Genomic DNA, 19,288 nt, shown 5'->3' with positions numbered 1-19,288 from the left:
ATGTTGATTATCTTGCTAGAATTGCTTGCATCAATGGAAAAATCTTTTTTGGTGCAGCTTTTTTATGTTATAAAAATCACAACCTTACAGATATACAAAATGTATGAGAAGACACTTGCCAAAAGTTTATTTGGGGATTTTTTTTTGTTGTTGTTTTCTGGAAGAGTAGAAGTTATCTCTAAGAGCCCTACATACTTAGGTATTCTGATGCAAATATTTTTTCAAATTAATATGTCCAATCTCATCCTAAAAGGTTTGGCATATATTGAAAATCTTTTCTATTTGTATATCAACACCAAGGTTCCTGGGGTGAAAATGATCTCAAGTCATTCCATGTAATAGCCATAGAAGCTGCAAAATTATTGTTTTCAAGTCAAGCCCAGTGATGGTTTATGAGATGCTTTTCAGCAATTCAGCCAGCAAAAGCCACAGTTCTTGCTCAAGCGGAGAAGCCACTGGATAAAAAAAAGCACAGTGGTCAATGGCCTTCTTTGAGGGTGAAAGAAAGAAAGAAAGAAAGAAAAAGAATATTGTTGCCACCTCTTGCAAACTGCGACCATCACCACCAGCCACAACAGAAACACAAAGCAAAAATTCCAAAGCCACAACAAAAGCTGTTAAACCGTGTGGAAACACCAATACCTGAGTCCCTTCTTAGGCAAAGTGTTCCTATCAAGATGTGGGTCGCTGCAGAAAAGTTAAAAGAAAAGAACTTCAGAGAAGAACAAAAGGGAAGGAATAAGATCAGGACGAAGGACGTACAAACATCTGCATCACCTTTTCAGAGGAAAAGGTGCTGGGGCCTTCCTACAGAAACATGCAAAAACCTCCTTACCCAGGTGTGGATTTGCACAAACATGCATCTGGTACCATGCCAATGAATCTCATCTGTTCACAACGCGATTTTGCTATTTCTTCTACCCACAACGAACAAAAATGGCTCTTTAAACATCAAATGGATGCTTAAAAATACGCTTTTCAGCAGACGTGAGGCAGACTATTTGTGAAAACTGATGAGAATCTTCAAGTCCAAACCACCTTCCCATCATTTCTTTCAGCAGACACCATTTAGGGAACGCAGCTAATTATTGTTACGCAGCTGCAATGTATAGCAGTAAAAGTATTGAGCCCAGACTGTTTAAATTTTCAAATTTTAGCTTAAATTCCGTTAGCAAAGTAAATGAATCTATTAGTCGTCCAAAACCCAAATATTTAAGTTTATGTTTTTACAACTGATGAACTTGTAACTGAGCAGAGTCTGTTAATTTGTTTTTAAAGAAAATATCCACGTGCTTAAATGAATTAATTTAATGACAATGCTTATAGCTAAATTACAGTGTGGGAGTGATTAAAATTACAGCAGTGAGCAAAAGTGAGCTAGAATGTTTAGATTCGGGTTGTCTTTTCCTAACTTTAGCATTCATCTTTACAAGGATGGATGTACCCAAGTCTCTGCAAAACACTCATGAGCCAAACTGCAATAGAAGACTGACGACACTGAATGACACGGGGACTTCACAACAAAAAGGACAGGCCTGAAAGGCAGTGGGAAAAGCAGCATGCCAGAGGAATGCTGAAATGCTAGTGAGAGTTTAGATTGGTAGAAAAAAAATGGCAAGATTTTCAAATTGCCTTTGGCAAAGAAATGAGGAGGGGAGAAAAAAAAATACCCCCGCAAACCAAAAGATGTTCCCAGTAACAAGAGCAACACCAAAAACATGCCAACTCTGCTGTATGCCATTCTCCAGATTGATTTAGGCAGACAGATGGGGTGTTTGAGGGGACTCTCACTGGCATGTCTTTGTGTCAGTTCACACCTGAACGATGAACACAGCAGAGGACTCAACTGAGCACAGTCTGTCACAAAACAATTTGCTTCACCGAGATGGGCAACAAAACCTACAGCCTTGTGCGCACTCCTGTCCTGAGACAGCATTACCTGTCCTGTCTCCTGGGCAAAGTATTTCGGCAGAATTTGGGGCTAGCAGCAGGGGAAGAAAGAGGGCTAGAAGAATCAGTTCAACAAGACAGAAAACAAGAGAAGGAATATTAGAATGAAAAGAGGAGAGAACAGAAAGGAGTTATAATAAAACACAAACAGAAACCCAAACTGTCAGAACATTATATTCAGCGGTAATTTTCTCCATTGAGATGCAACTACAAAAATTTTGCTACCTGACTACATAATTACATATCAGGATACAGCTGATTTCCAATGCTTGCAGGGGTACTACTGCCTTCTACAAAAGGTCACTCAGAGAGCATGCACTGCAAGTCATTGTCTGATTTATCCCAATGTTAGCTCACTGTGCCGTTAATACAGCTCTGATGCTGAAAAAGCAGTCCCGTTCCCTCCTCCCTGCTCAGTCTGTTCCCAGCTCCTACTCTGTGTCCACACAGATACCGATGAATCTCGTCGTGTAAGGAGCTGGGGAACTGATCAGTCTGAAATACAATTCAGGTGATCATTCTTCAGTTGGATCCATCTCCCAGTCAGGTTCACTAAGCATTCACACAAATGCCTGTACTGAAACATCGTAGGGAGTAGCTGGAGATGGGACAGGGCAGCAGGGAGAGGCTGAGAAGGGATAAAGTGGCTAAGGAGACAGGGACACCTCTTTTCAGCATGACCTCCAGTTTAAAAGCTCGTCAAATGTTATAAACAAGAAGTTTAACACGGAACAGGTGGCTTCTCAAATCAAAAAGATAATAATGATGGAGGTTTTTTTGAGTATCACTATCAGGTCAACTAACAGGAGATCTTTGGAAGGATAATATATGATGCAAAATTCAAAGATTAAGTATAATACGATAGCAAGAAAAGTTGTCACATTGGCTACCACAGCAAATTAAAAACCTCACCTGAACCCATTCTCTTACTCTGAACTGGGCTTCTTGCCTGGCATGGCTTCTTTGTATGTTCCAGTCATACCATTCAGTATTATCTCGTAAGAAGCACAGCTTGATTTATATCTGCAGTGTTGGCTACTGCCGCCAGGCCTTCATTCACATTTGAGATACATACAAGCTTAATGGAAACGAGAGAAAAAACTACTAACCTTTCAGACAATGTAGTCTTAACACTGTTGGTTCGGACAAAGGGAGTCAGAGAATCATCTTTAGAGGCTGGAATCAAGCCACTGGAGGAGTTATGGCTCAGCCCACCTCCACTGCTCAGAGAGATATCAATGGATTCACAGCTGGTATGAAGACTGCTGACAGACTGATATCCAATGCCATCCTTGCTAACAGCAGAAGAGCTACTTGCGTTGGTACCCCATGTTAAACTGTTGGAAGGAGCTGAATGTGCTGAACTGGGACTAGAAGCTAGCGGAGATTGGTTCATATCTGTGTTTTTACTATACAGAGGACTGCTGCCCCCACTGCTCAGCATACCACTGCCAGATGGCGAATCAAGATTACCCTGCTGGTTCATAGTAGCATGAGGATTGGAGATGACTACCGAATTTTTCATATTTTCAGCTGTTGTGATGGGAACTTGTTTACTAGGCTTGCCACCGAAAAGTCTGTAAAAAAAGACAATGTGAAAAATACATAAAATGGAATATTAAATGCAAGGATATTTTATATCTAGACCATATATCTTCTTAGCTTCAGAAAACCAACATTAAGTAAATGATCCTAGATTGGACATAAGCAACTATAAATTTATGAATCTCCTTGTGTTCACCCCGCCTTCAATAAAGCCCAGAGACAATTACGATAGCTTCAAATCTATCTTAGGTGTGTCTTCTCTGAATCAGCAAATACTACTTTCACAAAGCTAAAATACAGCTTCACAGAACTAAAATATAGCCATATCGTCTTCAGCTCCTTAAGGAAAAAGGATACCAGAGACACGCTGCATTGACTAATCTGCAGCATGGAATATTAGAGGTTGAAAGCTTGTTGTCCAGGTAAATCCTGTGCAAATCACCAAATGCTCTGCATAGAAGCAGCGTTTGCTGGGATGTAACAGGAAGAATATTTACTGATATCAAATGTAGGTTTGTCTCATTTCAGCAGCCAAGCTGGCTGGAAACTATTCTTTTTAAGTGTAGAATGAGATTTTACCTACTTTGGCACCTGGAACTGGCTCAGTAAAAGACTAGCTGAGTGCCAGAACTAGTGCAAGGGAGGGGATACAAAAGCATGGCTGGAGGAGGATGGCTGCAGCATCTCCAGTTTGCATCACTGTTGCCTGTGATGCAACGGCACTGCCAACGAAGAAGACTTCAGTTCCCTCATTAACACTCAATGGGAAAGTTCTCAGAAGTGCAAAAGTGTCTTAGAAGTAAACATGCTTAAGACTAGATTATCAATCATTCTAAACCTGACGCTCAAAATTATGAAGGAAGTGTATCTTTCAACTCTTAGCTCCTCTAACAGCCTTTGGAACCTTAGTTCTCCTCACACATACCTCTATGGATTTGCTTTTTTCTTATCAACAGTGTGGAGTATTGGGGATGAAATCTTTCAAACTGCGTATCTATCAGACCATAGTCCTCAGAATAGAGGACTACAGCACTTCTATACAAGAGCTCCTAAAGACTTACGGGTGGGTATGCACCCAGCAGAACTTTCTCCGCTTTTGAGTCTGCCCAGGTTGTCTGCAACACATGCACACTAGGTTATTTTGTCCAACACTTCCCAGAAACACAGGCTGTGTAACATAGCTGGGCACCCTACAGCACACGTGCAGTAAGCCCAGTGATGCCCAGAAGCACGGTACTTACTGCACGGGTGCCACCTGCAGCTCCAGTGTACCTGTGCAAGATGCCTGGAACACATCTCAGCTGGATGGCTGCTGTTGCAGACTTGCCACAAAGCACCTAGACAACACTGCTGGATCAGGCTACGATGCCCATCTACCTATCTCATAATCCAGCACTGCTCTGTGCCATGATCCTCTCAGCACCTGATGTAGACAGACATTCACAAACCAGCACAGATCTGGCAAACTTGGTTCACCTGAACACCACACCACACCTCACTGATTAGGAGACACTGACTTAGACAAGTCAGTCTGAACGATAAAACCCATTCCTACAGGGATTTAGAGACATTTAGAGTCTAGGTTTTATTTACAGTTAATGTTATTAGAGTGAGTATGAAAAAAAACGTCAAACCATACTGCAATGATACATGGCCTTCAGCAGCAGTACCATCTTATGGTATTCCTGCTCCTATGTCATTGCATACCACCTCTTCAGTTGTACTGGGGGAACTGTACTCTTAGAGATAGGATCCTAGAGCTTAAAAAAAAAAACCCAACCACCCCCACAACAGTTTTACAAGCTGTTTTTAAGCTACGCAGTCTTCCCCAAACTGTTTCACAACACCTCTAATACAACTGAAAGGATGCTGCACTGTGGCACAAACAGAAACATGTTGCTGCTAAAGGCGGTGTCTCGTTGAACTACAACCTCGTAACGCACACCTTCAGAAGAGGATGCGGTCTGGAGAGCATTCCTTTCAGTCCAGAGAAAATCCAACCCAGCAAGACAGTCACATCAATACAGAGATTAACTCTGGAAGGACATACCCTTCAAGGAAGGACATTTGTTTGCTCCTATCTACTATTATTGGCAAGAGATTGGCATATCTGACCTGGCTCTTGGGTCATGCATGTCTCCCATCAACAGAAAAGCAGTGTATTATATACTGCAAAGCATGAAGGCCCAATGTAATAAAATATATCAAGATAAACGATGGTTTCACTCAAGGGACATGCCAGATACGTAATACCAGAGGCTAAAGGGAATACTGAGAGAATGGAGACAGGGACGGCCGTCATAGCAGAATTATAGAATTTCACTGTTTATGACAGCATAGAAGTTACGTATATTCGCAGACTTACAGGTAAATTACATCATTACAAAGGCATGGATTCTAATTTATTGTATAATATTAAAAAATTACAGGGCCGAGAGGAAATATGCAAAAAACGACGTGTGCAACTCATCTCAACTGACTATGCAAATTAAGCTCAAAATCTTCTTTATCGTCATTCTAGAAATCAGTAATAAGCAGACGAGGCCCAATTCAACTCTGATGCATTTCAATACATGACAATTTAGACAGTCTGGTGAAAATTCAAGGGTGAAATTGTAAATCAAAGGAGGGAATACTTAAATTGAGCCTCAGTGTCTTCTCTTTGAAGTTTCATGTATTTCTAATGTAGTATTTCAATTACATAGCTAGCAATGTAGCTTTCTAGTAATCAAAAAGAAATTCCAATCAAATTTCAAGATTAATGTGCCTGAGACTTGCAACACTGAAAATCTGCATTTCTCATGGGGTATACTATAGAAATGAAAGGTCTACTGGAGTTTTTCTTTTTAAGTAGCCATTGATGAAAATTAAATGTTCTAAAGGACATGGCTTATCTAATGATAACCAGGAATAAAATAATGGAAGTATCTTGAATTATCCTCACATAGGCTCTTCAAATAAAACCACCCATCTAAAAAGAAACCGTTTACAACTCTTTACAGCATTAGCCTAAGCTGCCATCACAGCCATTATGCTTGCACTGGTGCTTCAGATGGAATGTGGCTTTCTCACATCACTGGAAGCAGGATGATGTAGCATAATTGTATGGGTATTATGGGCATCAAGACAAAATGAAATGTAAAACACCGCAACTTGAAACAGACAAGCTACTCAAAGTCAAATTAAATTGAAAAATAATATTAACGGAACCTTTCACCAGTATCAAGGCTTTGATGCACACTGCATCAACAAATTAATTCCTGACCAACTCAATGTTAATGTTAAAATAATGTGTGGAGTAGTCGTGGAGAAATAGAAGACAGATAAGATTTTTGTTTAAAAAAATATTATTAAAACAAGAAAATTCAACCCAGCTTAGACAGTAACTTTACTTAGGGTTCTTCTACATAGGCGAATAACCTGATGTTGAGTCTCGCAACACACTGGCCTAATCCACACAAATGAAAGATTGGTTTGGGTGAGGCATGCGAATCTAAGTATGGCAGGTCAAATTATGCCGTTGTCATCCTGAAAATCTGAAATAACTCTCCTGTTGTCAATTTATAATTTGATCCACCACTGGAGTATTTCCAGGTTTGTTACGTATACATTGGTGCAAGAACTCTTCAGTAACTTTCAGGTAAGAAAACTCTTACTCCTGCGATATCTGCACGGATAAAGCCTTCAGGTATGATTTTTGTAACAGAGAGACTCGTATCACAATTGCCATACTTTCTGCCAGACAGTTTTTTTTTCCAAATGTTAAATTTTTGCTGCTGCCGTGTGATGTACTGAGTATTTACAACACTGGCCAACCTCTTTATGTGCAATTAAACGTAAATACAAAGACCTTGATGTAGGACACTAAATAGTAAGTGCTCCACAAAACACAGCCAGGCCTGGCTCGAAGAGTCCTGATCATTCAGCTCCGACTAACATCATTGCACAATCAACGAATTTATTGCCTACCTGCGCAAAGTGGGAGAGGCCACATCGGGATACTTGGCTCCTTGCTGGTGGGTACTTTGAGCTCCGCTAGAAGCAGTCTGTGATGCAGGGTTCACTTTAACAGAATTACATGAGGCCACGCTTTCGTTGTCAGACGAAATCCCTTTCTCTTTATCAGTCTGATTGACTAATCCTGGCAGAGAGTTTCCAAGGATTACCTTGGCAGGCTCTCTCATTTTAGGGACAGGCAACCCAGCTGACTTGCTGCTTATGTTGGAGTCTATGCTACTTGTGCTAGATCTATTCCCAGCTCCACTTCTGCTACTGGATTTACTGGGCCGGGGTAAACTACGATACTGAAGATTAGTTCGGGCACTAAGTGCTAAGTAGCCATCATCCTGGTTCTGTGAGCCATCAACACTAGTCTTCCGACCAGTGGTCCTACCCATGAGTCCAGATGACTTTGGGATTTTTCCCAGGGTAGCCGATCTACTGGTGATAGTTGCCCCACTGGCAGTGATTATAGTCATGCCTATGGCTGACCCGCTCTGTTTCTTAAATCCAAATGTATTAGCATTAGCAGCAGTTGTTCTAGAGTTACTTGTGGGAAGCTTTTTGGATTCATCACCACTGCTGCGTCCTGCATCTGATGGGGAACGTTTAACATGTCCAGCTTTAGGAGATAGTCTACCCTTTTCTGATACCTTGGCGTCATCAGTTTTCCCTACAAAAATAGAAAAAGAATTCTAATATTTAATGACTTGAAAACATCAAGCAAATGATGAAACTCAAAGCAGCATGAAAAGCAAAAGCGTGTTAGCCACCAGAGTGTGGTTAAAAGTTATGATCTAGTCTGCACTGAACTTACATGCCACTCTAGTGAGTTATACATGCAGACTTGCCAGAGAAAGTATGTGGTGTGTTTGCCCTTGAGAATATGAAAAGCAGAACAGTCTTATGCAATAGTGACAGATAAGAGAAAAAATGTTTCCCTCTGTAGCTACCACAGATTGATCCTTTTTTATCATTAGACAGAAGTAGTGTTAGGCCATTAGTATAATTTTCCTGAAAGGCATTGTTCAAGAAAGTATCTGACTTCAACTTTTTCCATGTACAATTGTATGCATGACCAAATAAGAGGAGAGGTATTAACTTATATTACTTGATTATGCAAATTCAATCAATTTTCATTCACACATCTGCAAGTGCTAAAATCACTAATACATTTATAAGAAAACCCAGAACTAAATAGTGTTTAGTATAAATTAACATGCTGGTTTAGTATGGGGGGGGGGGAGTCTCGTCAACCACACATACTGTATGTTCTTAAAGTTAAGTGTGACTTCAAAAGCTGAAATTGTATTATTTATTCTTCATATGGCAATACTGTGCCCAATAAATAGCTTGGCTTAAGACTAGAGTTGTCATGAAAACAACTTTCACAGTGTACTAAACAAAATATGCATTTTCAAATGAACAGAAATAGAAATGTGGACATACGAGATACTGCATAGGTTAAAACAATACCTAAAAATAAAGACAGGATTACCTGAAGTTCAGGTTCTGCCTCTGGAAAGTATTTAAACTGTTTTCATACCGAACACACTTTTTGGCTTGTTTATATCTTACACCTTTTCTCACCTGTTCCAGGTGTCTTTAATGTGCCTGAGGTGGTTGAAGGTTTAGTCCTTGGTGTGGTAATGCCAACCTGAGCTGACATGCCCCGTCGCCAGGAGCCCGTCTGTGAAATAACAGTGTTCTTCCTACCAGAAGTGCTTTTATCAGATTCATCTGACACATCAGAGGGATTCCGCCTCCATTTAGATCCTGGCTCCATTTTTATGCCGCTATCAGAGCCTCCGTCTGATTTCTTGACTTCATCACCGGACCATAAGGAATTCCGCTCAACCTGGGAATGCTTTTCTGCATCAGTCTAGGACAGATAAGGAATTGCAATACAACCTTCAGAGCAAGCCTTTCTTTTAAGAAGCTTCATAAATGAGAACCATCAAACTGATTAATCAACTCAGCAGTCATCTCTAAGTACCAACAAACATAACATGCCTTTGATAAAGAAATGTCACAGCAAGAAATAAAGCCCAGCAATGACATATTTTTTTAAAATATGCCAGGGGAAAAAATACAAAAAACATAACAGCCATGCCCCTTAGAATAAAGAAAAAAAAAAAAAGAAAGAAAAAACCCCACTTGATTTATAAAGGACATATTCAGCTCCATGACATTTATAATCCTCCATCTCGAATTTCTGACGAACCCTTTTACTGCAATGCCAAAAAAACCTTTCAAACCTGTGCAGCCAGCTTTCCTTTGTTCTTGCTGCTTTCCTATCTCTTGTCTGGCAATCTGATCTCCAGAGCATGAGGAGGCAGCTTTTTGAACAGATCTGAAGATGTGGAATGCTGTTCATTCTAATCTAACACAGTAGAAGGACACCCAAGAACTGAAGAAAAATGAATCCCCAACAACTTTCTAACTATAGTCGAGACTGACTTAAATACATAAATTACCTTAGTTTTTAATTTATATTCAACTCTTACAAACTGTTTTTTTCCCTATTCTTCGACAGACTGACTGTGCCACCAGTCTTTTACAGAGAATTTTGCAAAGGTCAACATCAAATATAGAATTTTCTCATTAGCAAGCCTTTGCCAAATTTTCAGAAACGCTTAAATTACATCTATTACCCTATATATATATATAAAATATAATCCCCATACATTAGCATTTTCTATTGCTAATGATTACTCCTGCAGAATTCTACTTCTCCTGTCAAATGCTGTTGATTAATTTGGGCAAATTTTGTAACACCACAACCAACTATTTTGTGATCAGGCACAAATGACAAATATCCACACATTTGACCCTGATGCGGATAAAAAATTAATAGTTGAAGTGGTCTCCAACCATCACAGCACCATGAAAGAGACTGACAATTCAACACTTGATCGTGAAGCTCCCAAGTAAGAGATGGTGAATTTTGGTAAGATGTTGAGTGCCATCTCTTCCCTGCAGCCTCAGCAGAAAATGAATGTGCTCAGCACCGTGCAGTAGTCGAATGGTAATATCACTTACAAGGAAATTATTTTAAATACCCCAGAGCATTATAAAGCTCACAACCTTTTACTCCCTTTGGATAATCAGAAAAGCACAGTACAGGAAAGGACGCACGACCATTTACCATGCTTTTAGCAAAATGCTATATTTTATTTTTAAGTTCCTAAAGTATGTTTCAAGTTTATGACTTTTCTTCTCCTACCAGATCATACCATTAATATTAAAGAAACTAGGGGTGCTGTGTTTAATTTCTTCTGCTTTTTACTGTAATTACTTTTTTCTTTTTAAAAGCCTGAAAAACTAGTCTAAGCGATCAGTATGTGAAAGCTGACACCACACATCACAATGGACTTCCTTCAGTCACGTGAAACAGTTAGGGCCTGGGTTATTTGTCTGCATATTGAGTCATTAGACTAACAAGCATTCGCTGAATTATGGATTTAGATATTATCTTCTTGTACTTTCCTTGTGCTATGCAAATGTTGTTTCCCTGCCTCTCCGTTCAAAGAGAGCAACTCAGCATAGGCCTGAGCGAAACACTGCTTTCTAACTTCGTTCTTTTCGTATGGCTGCAAGGTTTGGGGATGGTTACCTTTCTATTTATGACCATTGGTAGGTGTGCAATAAATTCACAGTGTGATTGTTTCTATAGCCTGTGTTTCTCTAAAAATCATCATTTCATGCAAACATCTCCTACGTTTACAGACCCTGGCAGAGAGCACAGGCAAGAAGTAACAAATAATCGACCAACAAAACCACCTCAACATCATTCCTCAGGTGCTCTCATTACTATCTTGCTTCAAGTACCTTGTCTGGAAGTGCGTATTTACACTGCTAGTGTTCAAGAGCAAGAAATACACCTACTTGCTAGTAAAGGGCTTATTCTAGTTTTGGTTGACTACGAAACATTCCTGTACCTTCTATTTCCCCTCCTTTACATCTGTAAGAATAGTACAGTCTCAACAGAGAGAACAGCATTACCAGAAGTCCTCTAACTTGGCTCTTTTCCATTTCATTCCACTACTACACCCACGGCCAAAGTTTTTCTGTAGCCTTTGAAATGCTGCACATCCACCCTTGAAGCCCTCTGGCCAGAGATGTTTCTGTTTAACGGTAAACACGGAGAACAGCACAGAAACATGACTAAGGAATCAAAACCAAAACATGGTGAAACCTGGCTTCGGGATTGCAGCTGAAACTCCACCCGCCTGAAAGGCCTGGAGTGGGTGAAAGTGGAAATATTGTTTGCTGGAGGTCACGGCAAGGCACAGCAAGCATGAGCTGGGAGCAAAGCCTGCCATCCAACTGAGCTGGGAGGAGCGGTAACCACCAGGATTTCTCAACTTATTCCCACAGTTTTGCAAATCTATTCATGAAGCTGTGAACAGACCAAACCTATCTTTGCTCCAACGGAACTGAGAAGTTGTCTTGATCCGACAGCTTAAAGATGCTGCTGTTTTCTATTTAAAGGAATTGTTTCCTTTCCGTCTTCTGATCTTTTTAGCATTACATGAACAAGTATATTACCTGATCTCTTCCTCTCTTCCATCTTATTTCAGTTACATAAGTTATTTTCAAATGCCCACCAGGTCTTAATTTCTCCTTAAAATATATGTATGGCACGACTTTAAAGGCATACTATAAGCAGTGCTGTGTAAAAGGTAGCTTATCTAAGTCTGCGCAATGTAAGGGAAAAATACTAGGGCCCCAAAAGTCGGATAGCTACATTAAGTGGTTTGGTACTTGGCATAATCAGAGCAAGACACGGGAACACGGCAAGGCAAATCCTGGATCCAATCACTAGCTTGTTCAGAACCAACTTGCAAACATCTTCATAGCCTTGTTACAAAAAGGGGCTACAACTATGAATGTCTGTGAAGACGGAGTTAATATCATATTTAAGTCCTGCTTCTCAAAGATGGAGAAACTACAGCTTCTGGACTATGGGGTAACTCAGCAGCTCTGAAAATCAGTTTCTTAGCAGAGACTTTTTTCCTACTGCAACCATGCCTTCTTCCTTTGCAGAGATGATTCTGGATAAGTTACTGATTTTATCAGCAGACACTGACATGTTAGGGCTCTCTCCCTTTGATGTTGCTGTATTATTTGTCTGGACTCCCAGTTGCACATGTATTAGCTTCAAGCTCCCTCTTTAATTATCTGAAATCCAGCTTCTGTACCATCTCAAAAAGATGTGGCAGAATCACAGCAGCTTAAAAGTTAAGTGCTTATATTTAGGAGAACCAAAGCAGTGGATACCCTGAGAAGAAAAATCCACATCCTTCTGCAGATGTCTGCCAGTCCTTTGTGGCTCACCACCCAGGGGAACGCAAACCTGGGCACAGGCCATCATACAGTACTCCAGGTAAGACGGAAAAGGCAGCATTCACTGTGCATGAGCTTTGAGGACTACTTTGGGCAGCAAAAAATCAACCCTGCAAGCTATGCATGGCTCCATCACTCCAAGCTATTTTCATTCCCTTGGTTGACAAGATTAGGATATTCTGTTCAAATGAAAACGAAGTATTTTATGGACAATAATCTGCAGATAATACTAATACCTAGAATAAATATTGTCAGCCATGAAAACTGAGGAGAGAAGCAGGTCACAGACACACATCAAAAAACTGCAAACACAACTTGTATGTCTTGGCTCCCAGCTTCCTCTTCTAATGACTACGCTCTACTGTCTGTACAAGCTTCAGCTGCTTTTCTTCTGGTGTATGTCTGCGCTCTCTTGGATGCTGTAATAGTTGTGGAGGAGAAGAGGAGTTCGTCAACACAGATTTCGATCTCTCAGAGGTGTTTCCAAGAATCTGATCCATCAGAAGATAGAAGTCAAATAAGCTTCTATTTTTTTTCCTTAGGTTAATGTTTAGTCACGTCTCCCTTTTTCTTCCTTTTTTCCCAACAGTATTACAAGGTTGAGACAGTAACAATTGTCAAAAAATACTTCTAGTTGTCTATGTTACTCTCTCTGTTACGTACTGAAAAACACGCTTGATAGATCTTAACTCCTCGCAACTTGTATGGGACTTGTATTAGCAGTTTTGAGCACACATACACTCGCTGATACACAACCAGAGGCTAACTGGAAATCTTTAATGTAGGCTCAAATATGCACTTCGTGGCAAGGGAACAAAGGCTAATATATGCTTGCACCACAGTCCTGTAGGCAGAGTAACACTTCACAGCAACCACATGTCTACATTAAAACTGATATTAAAAACAGATTTAGGGTCCAGTCATGAAAAGGACTGGAGAAGAATAAAAGAGGAAAGAAACAGAGGAGAAGGTCATACCTACATCCCTCTCCTCTACCTGCTGCAATGTCAAGTCACTGCGTCCCGGTTGCTTTGACACACAACACCTGAGTCCCTCGAGCAGGTGGGTGCACAAAGAACAAAGCTGGACTTCTTAGTCCTGCACTTTTCCAAACAAAACTCTACGCAATTGGGGAAGAAAGCAGTTTATATTACTGCAGATCTCTGTATTATGCAGTCTAACTGATGAATGAAAAACTGTTGGATACCTTCACTTGTTTTACCCTCTTCGGATGTGTGCTGTCTGAGCACAGAATGTACATGTATGCTGCCGATGGATGTAAAATTTATCCTCCTCTGAACTGCTGCCAAAAGTAGAAAGCCTGCAGTGACACGCAGCCCTGGAAGTTTAAAATAATCTATTTCATTTGCCTAGCACACTTCCATTTCCGATGGAAGTGTAACTAATCTTTAAACTTTCAAGTTGACTTAATTAAATTCTATTCTTTAAGAAAAAACACAATACCTTTTCTAGAGCTAAAAAAAAAAAAAAAAAAAATCCCATCTACTGATGCATGTTTTCTGTACAGCGGTGCCGCTAGGAAGGCAGAAGCCATTTGTTGCCACACCACCACAGCAGAGAGGCCACGTATTCCACGCATAGAGGAAATATTCGTGAATGCCACATATGATAAGGCGGTTACTATTGCTTGACATTGCCTTTTCAGTGATACCGTCTGTACTGAAGGCTGTCTGTGTGTTCAAGTCCATCCAACTTAAAACAATCATACCTATTGCACAGAGAAAATAATAAATATCAATGTTACTTGTCTAAACCAGAAATCTTACCTGTGCATCTAAGTTTTTGCGGGAGGAGGCAGGTGTGTTGGCATAGGAGCTGATAGAGGAGCTAGTGTTAATGTCATCAGTACTGAGGTTATCTATGGTGTCACTGATCCCGCTGCTGACGGAGCTGCTGTCATCCCAGCTGGAGAAAAAGCACAACAAAGGTAGAAAACAAGGGTCAAAGGACAAAACATCGTTCAAAAGGAAAAGTATTATTTCTGCAAGCCTTAGCCTATGTGCGGTTGCCAAATGAAAACGGTCTGCTCATTCTCCTAACTTACCTTCTTTGCACTTCAAGTCTACATTCATCCAGCTCATTAACTATATGGTTGCCACAAAGCCCAATGTGTGGCCTCGCGGCACACATAGCGAAAGCATCATTAAGCCAACTGCACCAATGATGCAACTCTTCCTGACTCAACTGAAAGTTTGTATGAGTAAACAAACTTTCAAGTGACCCTCAAAATTTATGCCTGCAGTCCCAGAGCAGGGGAAGGTGGTGGTAAGAAGGCATCTCCAGGCAGGCATAGCACTGACTTGCTAAGCCGTAACGCAGAGGTGGAACTTAAATTCAAGGACAAAATTCATCCTGAAGCAATCTTTTGTACCTGGTCGTTACACAGACCTGGGCGACAACCTGGATCAACCATCGACAGCATCACTGGTCTCAGAAATTTTTAGAAATTGAAAGTTTAGTTGCTCAGATGGTACATAACCCTCCCGAGCTGTACCACACATCCTTTTCAAGAAGATCTACTAACAGCTTACTATTCAGGACCTGAATACCTTCTTCCAGCCTGTGATAGCTTCAACATTTTCTAGTAAATGAGAAACGCGTAACTGGAAGTTTAGGACACAGAAAGGACCAAGAAAAAGTGTCCATACCTGAAGCAATTTGAGTGTTACAACAGACAGAATCAAAATGATCTAAAAGTCAAGCCAGATGCTCCACTCCTAAAATGCCCGTAAAAAATACGCTGCTTAAGAAAGAGATTTATAAACTGGCTTACAAGTGCTCCATCTCCAAGAACAATAAAGCTGGGATTGGAACACTGTCCTGTAAGTAGCTCTGTGAAGACATTTCAGTCCACTGATGGATAACCACTGCTGGAAATGCATAAATACATATTTCATAGATCATTTGCAAAAGCCAGCGGTAAGAGCTCATCTCCTGGCAGTTCTCTAGCTATTTATCACCACAGCCTCAGACTTTGGGAGCTCCAGACTCTCTTCCCTATTGCATTTCTGTTTGCTTTACAAACTTGTAACAAAGAGACTGCAGTGAGTTTTTTGACCATAGAGTGAAAGCCATTCACAAATTGATACACTGGACTTTTAACATATGCATTTAAAATTGAATTGCGTGTTGTGTAATTGAGCTGTGTAAAGAAAGGCAATCTATGTCTCGTTTCTTGAATTTTATTCATAGCTTCACCGCTGATTTACTATATAGCCTTGCTATATAATCTTTGGCAACTTTGAAATGAAAAGCATTTCATTTTTCTCACTTAGCGCTACAAAACAGCTACCCGTATGGGTTTTAATGATGCTTTAATAATTTTTAATTGCTTTTTGCTTACTTGGGAGTATTTTGTTCACCCACATCTACATAAGGCCTTTCAGGGAACTGAGCACAGCTTAACCAGCAGCGCAATTTGCTGAACCACTTGAACGGCAGTGGCCATGGGGACGCGCTCCCCTGCGTGCCTGCAGCAAGGGTTATTGCTCGCAGCTGCTCTTTGCTACTGCTTTGTTCCCAGTTACGGTCCTCATCAATCCACCAGCACAGTCATTTGTGCCAGTTCTCACCGTATCACTGCAGACAAGGCCAGCTGGGAAGCTCAGATCAACAGTTTCAGCAAGCTGGATTGATTTTGCCTTCAGGAAATTTGGGAGTGCTCAGCCACGCTGCTGTGCGGGCAGAGGACAGGGATGGGGAGGGACAGGGACAGACACCGGGACCACTCGCTGAGCCCTGCTGCGGGCTCCGTTTCATGGAGCCCTGAGGTGGCCCTTCATCTGGTGTCCTCCAACTTACAAAAACACCCTCCTGCCAGTTCTGATGGACTTCCAGGAGCGTCCCAACTACAGGCAAGGCCCTGGCTTTGCAAAAAGATTTTCCAAACGCTATTTGATAAATCCACCGACACTCCAGCTCTCCACATCGGAAAGAAATGCTGTAGTCTACAGTGTTGGTGATGCTACAATTTAAAGGAAAGATATCTTTTTTTTTTCCCCTAGATTTGCCTTCAACTGGATATTTTTAAAGAGGAATCCACTGTAATACAAAATAGAAGTACATGTTAAAATAAAACTCCATACGCAATGTGAGATCCGTTGAGTCTGAGACAGCCAGCCAGCCAGATTTGACACAACAGTTTTATTTGCTATTTTCCAAAATATTCCTCAGCATAACCGAATGAAAGATGTGCTGACCATACAAAGAAATCCATGGAATGTAAAGGGGGGGGGAAACCATCATATTTCCCCCCCCAGTGCCTAGTATGGAAAAATTGAAAACTTGGAAGACAACTGAAAGACTTTTCTGAAGCACCTTTTTTTTTAGAGTAGGCAATTAAATATTATAATGCAAAATATTGAAAGTTATATTACTTCTAAATTTCAGTTTTTAAAAACAGGCCTTACTACTGATACTTACTTCTATTTCAAAACTTATAACATAAAGCAATTACAATTCCTAAATTTTATACGTCTATAAATAAGGTTACAAAACAGTTATTAAAATAACTGCATAAAAGAATATGCTTCTCATTTTCCAAAGTTTTGTGTAGCAACTAACATCTTTTCTATTTCTGAACCTATAATAAAATCCTAATAATAATAATAATAATAATATCAGCAATGCCAATGTTTTCCATGTTTAACAGTTTAATTTCCTTCTTATGGAGCTATGGCAATGCCCACCCCCCAATACAATAATGTTCTCTGCGTGACTCATAGTTCCGTCTTAAATGTACAGAAGGATTACCTTTCCAACCATTCGCCATTCTTAAACTATCACAGGCCCCAGTTCATCAGCATCTAAAGAATGCATCTAATGTTAATCATAAGTAGTTTTACTGGCATCAGCCAGCCCTGTTGACTTCAGTTGGGCAATCTAAGGCATTATGGAAATATTTGAGTGCCCTTGTGAACTGGGACACGTGCCTGGGGACAGAGGTAGAAACATGCACCTGAATACATTGATGGTTGTGGCTTCCCCTGAAGTATATCCTGGGCTTTAAGTCTTTTATGTTCTGATGGAAACTATGAACAACTCAAACTCTGTATTTTCAAGTTTACTAATCTGTTACTAAACTAAAACAGATTAGCTATTCTGAGGTCCAAAGATAGATGTCTAGCATTTTGGCTGCCAGAAGCAAAGCAACACAGCTCTTGTAGGCATGCTGATGACACCAAGCGATGATACTAGATGCACACGGCTGTTCTGACAAGGTAAGATGCTGTGTCAGCTAAAACCAGACACCTCAGGTTTAGCTTTATTTTTAAAAAATCACTTCAGGAGGGGGGTGGGAGGGGTCAGTCTCTAGCTAGAAGAGCAATAGGATGTAAGAGAACAAGAAAACACATCATCTTAAGAAATGTAAAATAATTTTGAAAACCTACATAAACAATTATTGATGCTGTCCTTTGGAGAAACACTAGAGACAGTTTTAATGCAAGCGAGATGTGTGTAGAATTCACGGAACTCTCTAAATTAGATGCCAATGCAAGCAACTTTATGAGCATACAACATATACTGCTACAAAGTAATGCAATTAAAGCACATATACTGTTTAACCTGCTGTCAATGATCCACGACACTAAAAGCTCTTCCCCCCAAGAAGCCCATCACACTGTATTTGGTGTAATATACAACAGTATAGGACACGCTGCTCCATGTCTGTATCTGCACGCGGGTGAAGACTGCAGCTTCGAGAGGACAGCATCTGTTAACAAACTGAGGTATCTCTATTTCACATTGTTCCTGAAACAACCCCAAGCCCTCCACATAAATTAGTTCACTTTTACCTTGATCCAGTGCCTTGATGGTTAAAGTCAAAAGCAAGGAAGCAGAATGGGGAATCTAACAGCCCTAATTACAGTGTTCTTGGCTCCCAGAGCCAAGATAACATCTTTGTAATTTAGCTGGTGCAATTAATAATTTCTGATGTCAGCAAAAGTCTACTCAACCATAACCTGAAGCTGAAATGTTTGGGCTTTCCTTTCTCTATTTGATCAATCACCTGAAACTTTACTTTGATTACTGAAAATTACAAAAAAAATGTTAAAAGTGTATCATATATGACAATTATACAACCACCCACTTAAAAACCATCACCACCATCACTTAAAAACTCCCACAAAGCTGCCTCCTGCTCTCTATGCAACCAAGCACCCGAAGCACCCTCCTCTCCCTCCCCATCTCAGCCTGCTCGCCCTAATGCGACTAACAACATTGCTACTATAGATCACCCAAATACAGTACCACGTCAACTACTCAAAGCCGCTTTTTGAAACAGGTTTGCAAAGCGGTTAGGCTCAGACGTGCATTTTTCCACAGTCTATCAGCACTTTTCCATCTTGCATAATCATCATCCATGGAATTGGCTCTTCTTTGTCAACTTGGACGGCAAACCATCCTGTGATCCTCAGGACAG

At 40.5% G+C, this 19,288-nt stretch overlaps 1 protein-coding gene across 3 annotated transcripts in view; it reads right to left on the bottom strand.

The window, feature by feature from the left end:
* Window positions 1-19,288, bottom strand: part of NAV2 (neuron navigator 2) — a 234,526-nt gene that overhangs the window by 38,160 nt on the left and 177,078 nt on the right. For all 3 annotated transcript variants that reach the window (XM_050897832.1, XM_050897833.1, XM_050897831.1), the window contains 6 exons: window positions 14,631-14,769; window positions 9,085-9,376; window positions 7,465-8,167; window positions 3,060-3,527; window positions 1,940-2,005; window positions 643-687 (listed from right to left, as the gene is read on the bottom strand). In XM_050897832.1, coding sequence (XP_050753789.1) covers window positions 643-687; window positions 1,940-2,005; window positions 3,060-3,527; window positions 7,465-8,167; window positions 9,085-9,376; window positions 14,631-14,769 — 1,713 coding nt within the window. The remainder of the gene's footprint in view (window positions 1-642; window positions 688-1,939; window positions 2,006-3,059; window positions 3,528-7,464; window positions 8,168-9,084; window positions 9,377-14,630; window positions 14,770-19,288) is intronic.

Source organism: Gymnogyps californianus, chromosome 5, assembly GCF_018139145.2.
Source record: "Gymnogyps californianus isolate 813 chromosome 5, ASM1813914v2, whole genome shotgun sequence".
In the NCBI taxonomy this organism is placed as follows: domain Eukaryota; kingdom Metazoa; phylum Chordata; class Aves; order Accipitriformes; family Cathartidae; genus Gymnogyps; species Gymnogyps californianus.
Note: the sequence above shows the minus strand (reverse complement) of the source record. Positions and strands in the feature narration are given on the sequence as shown.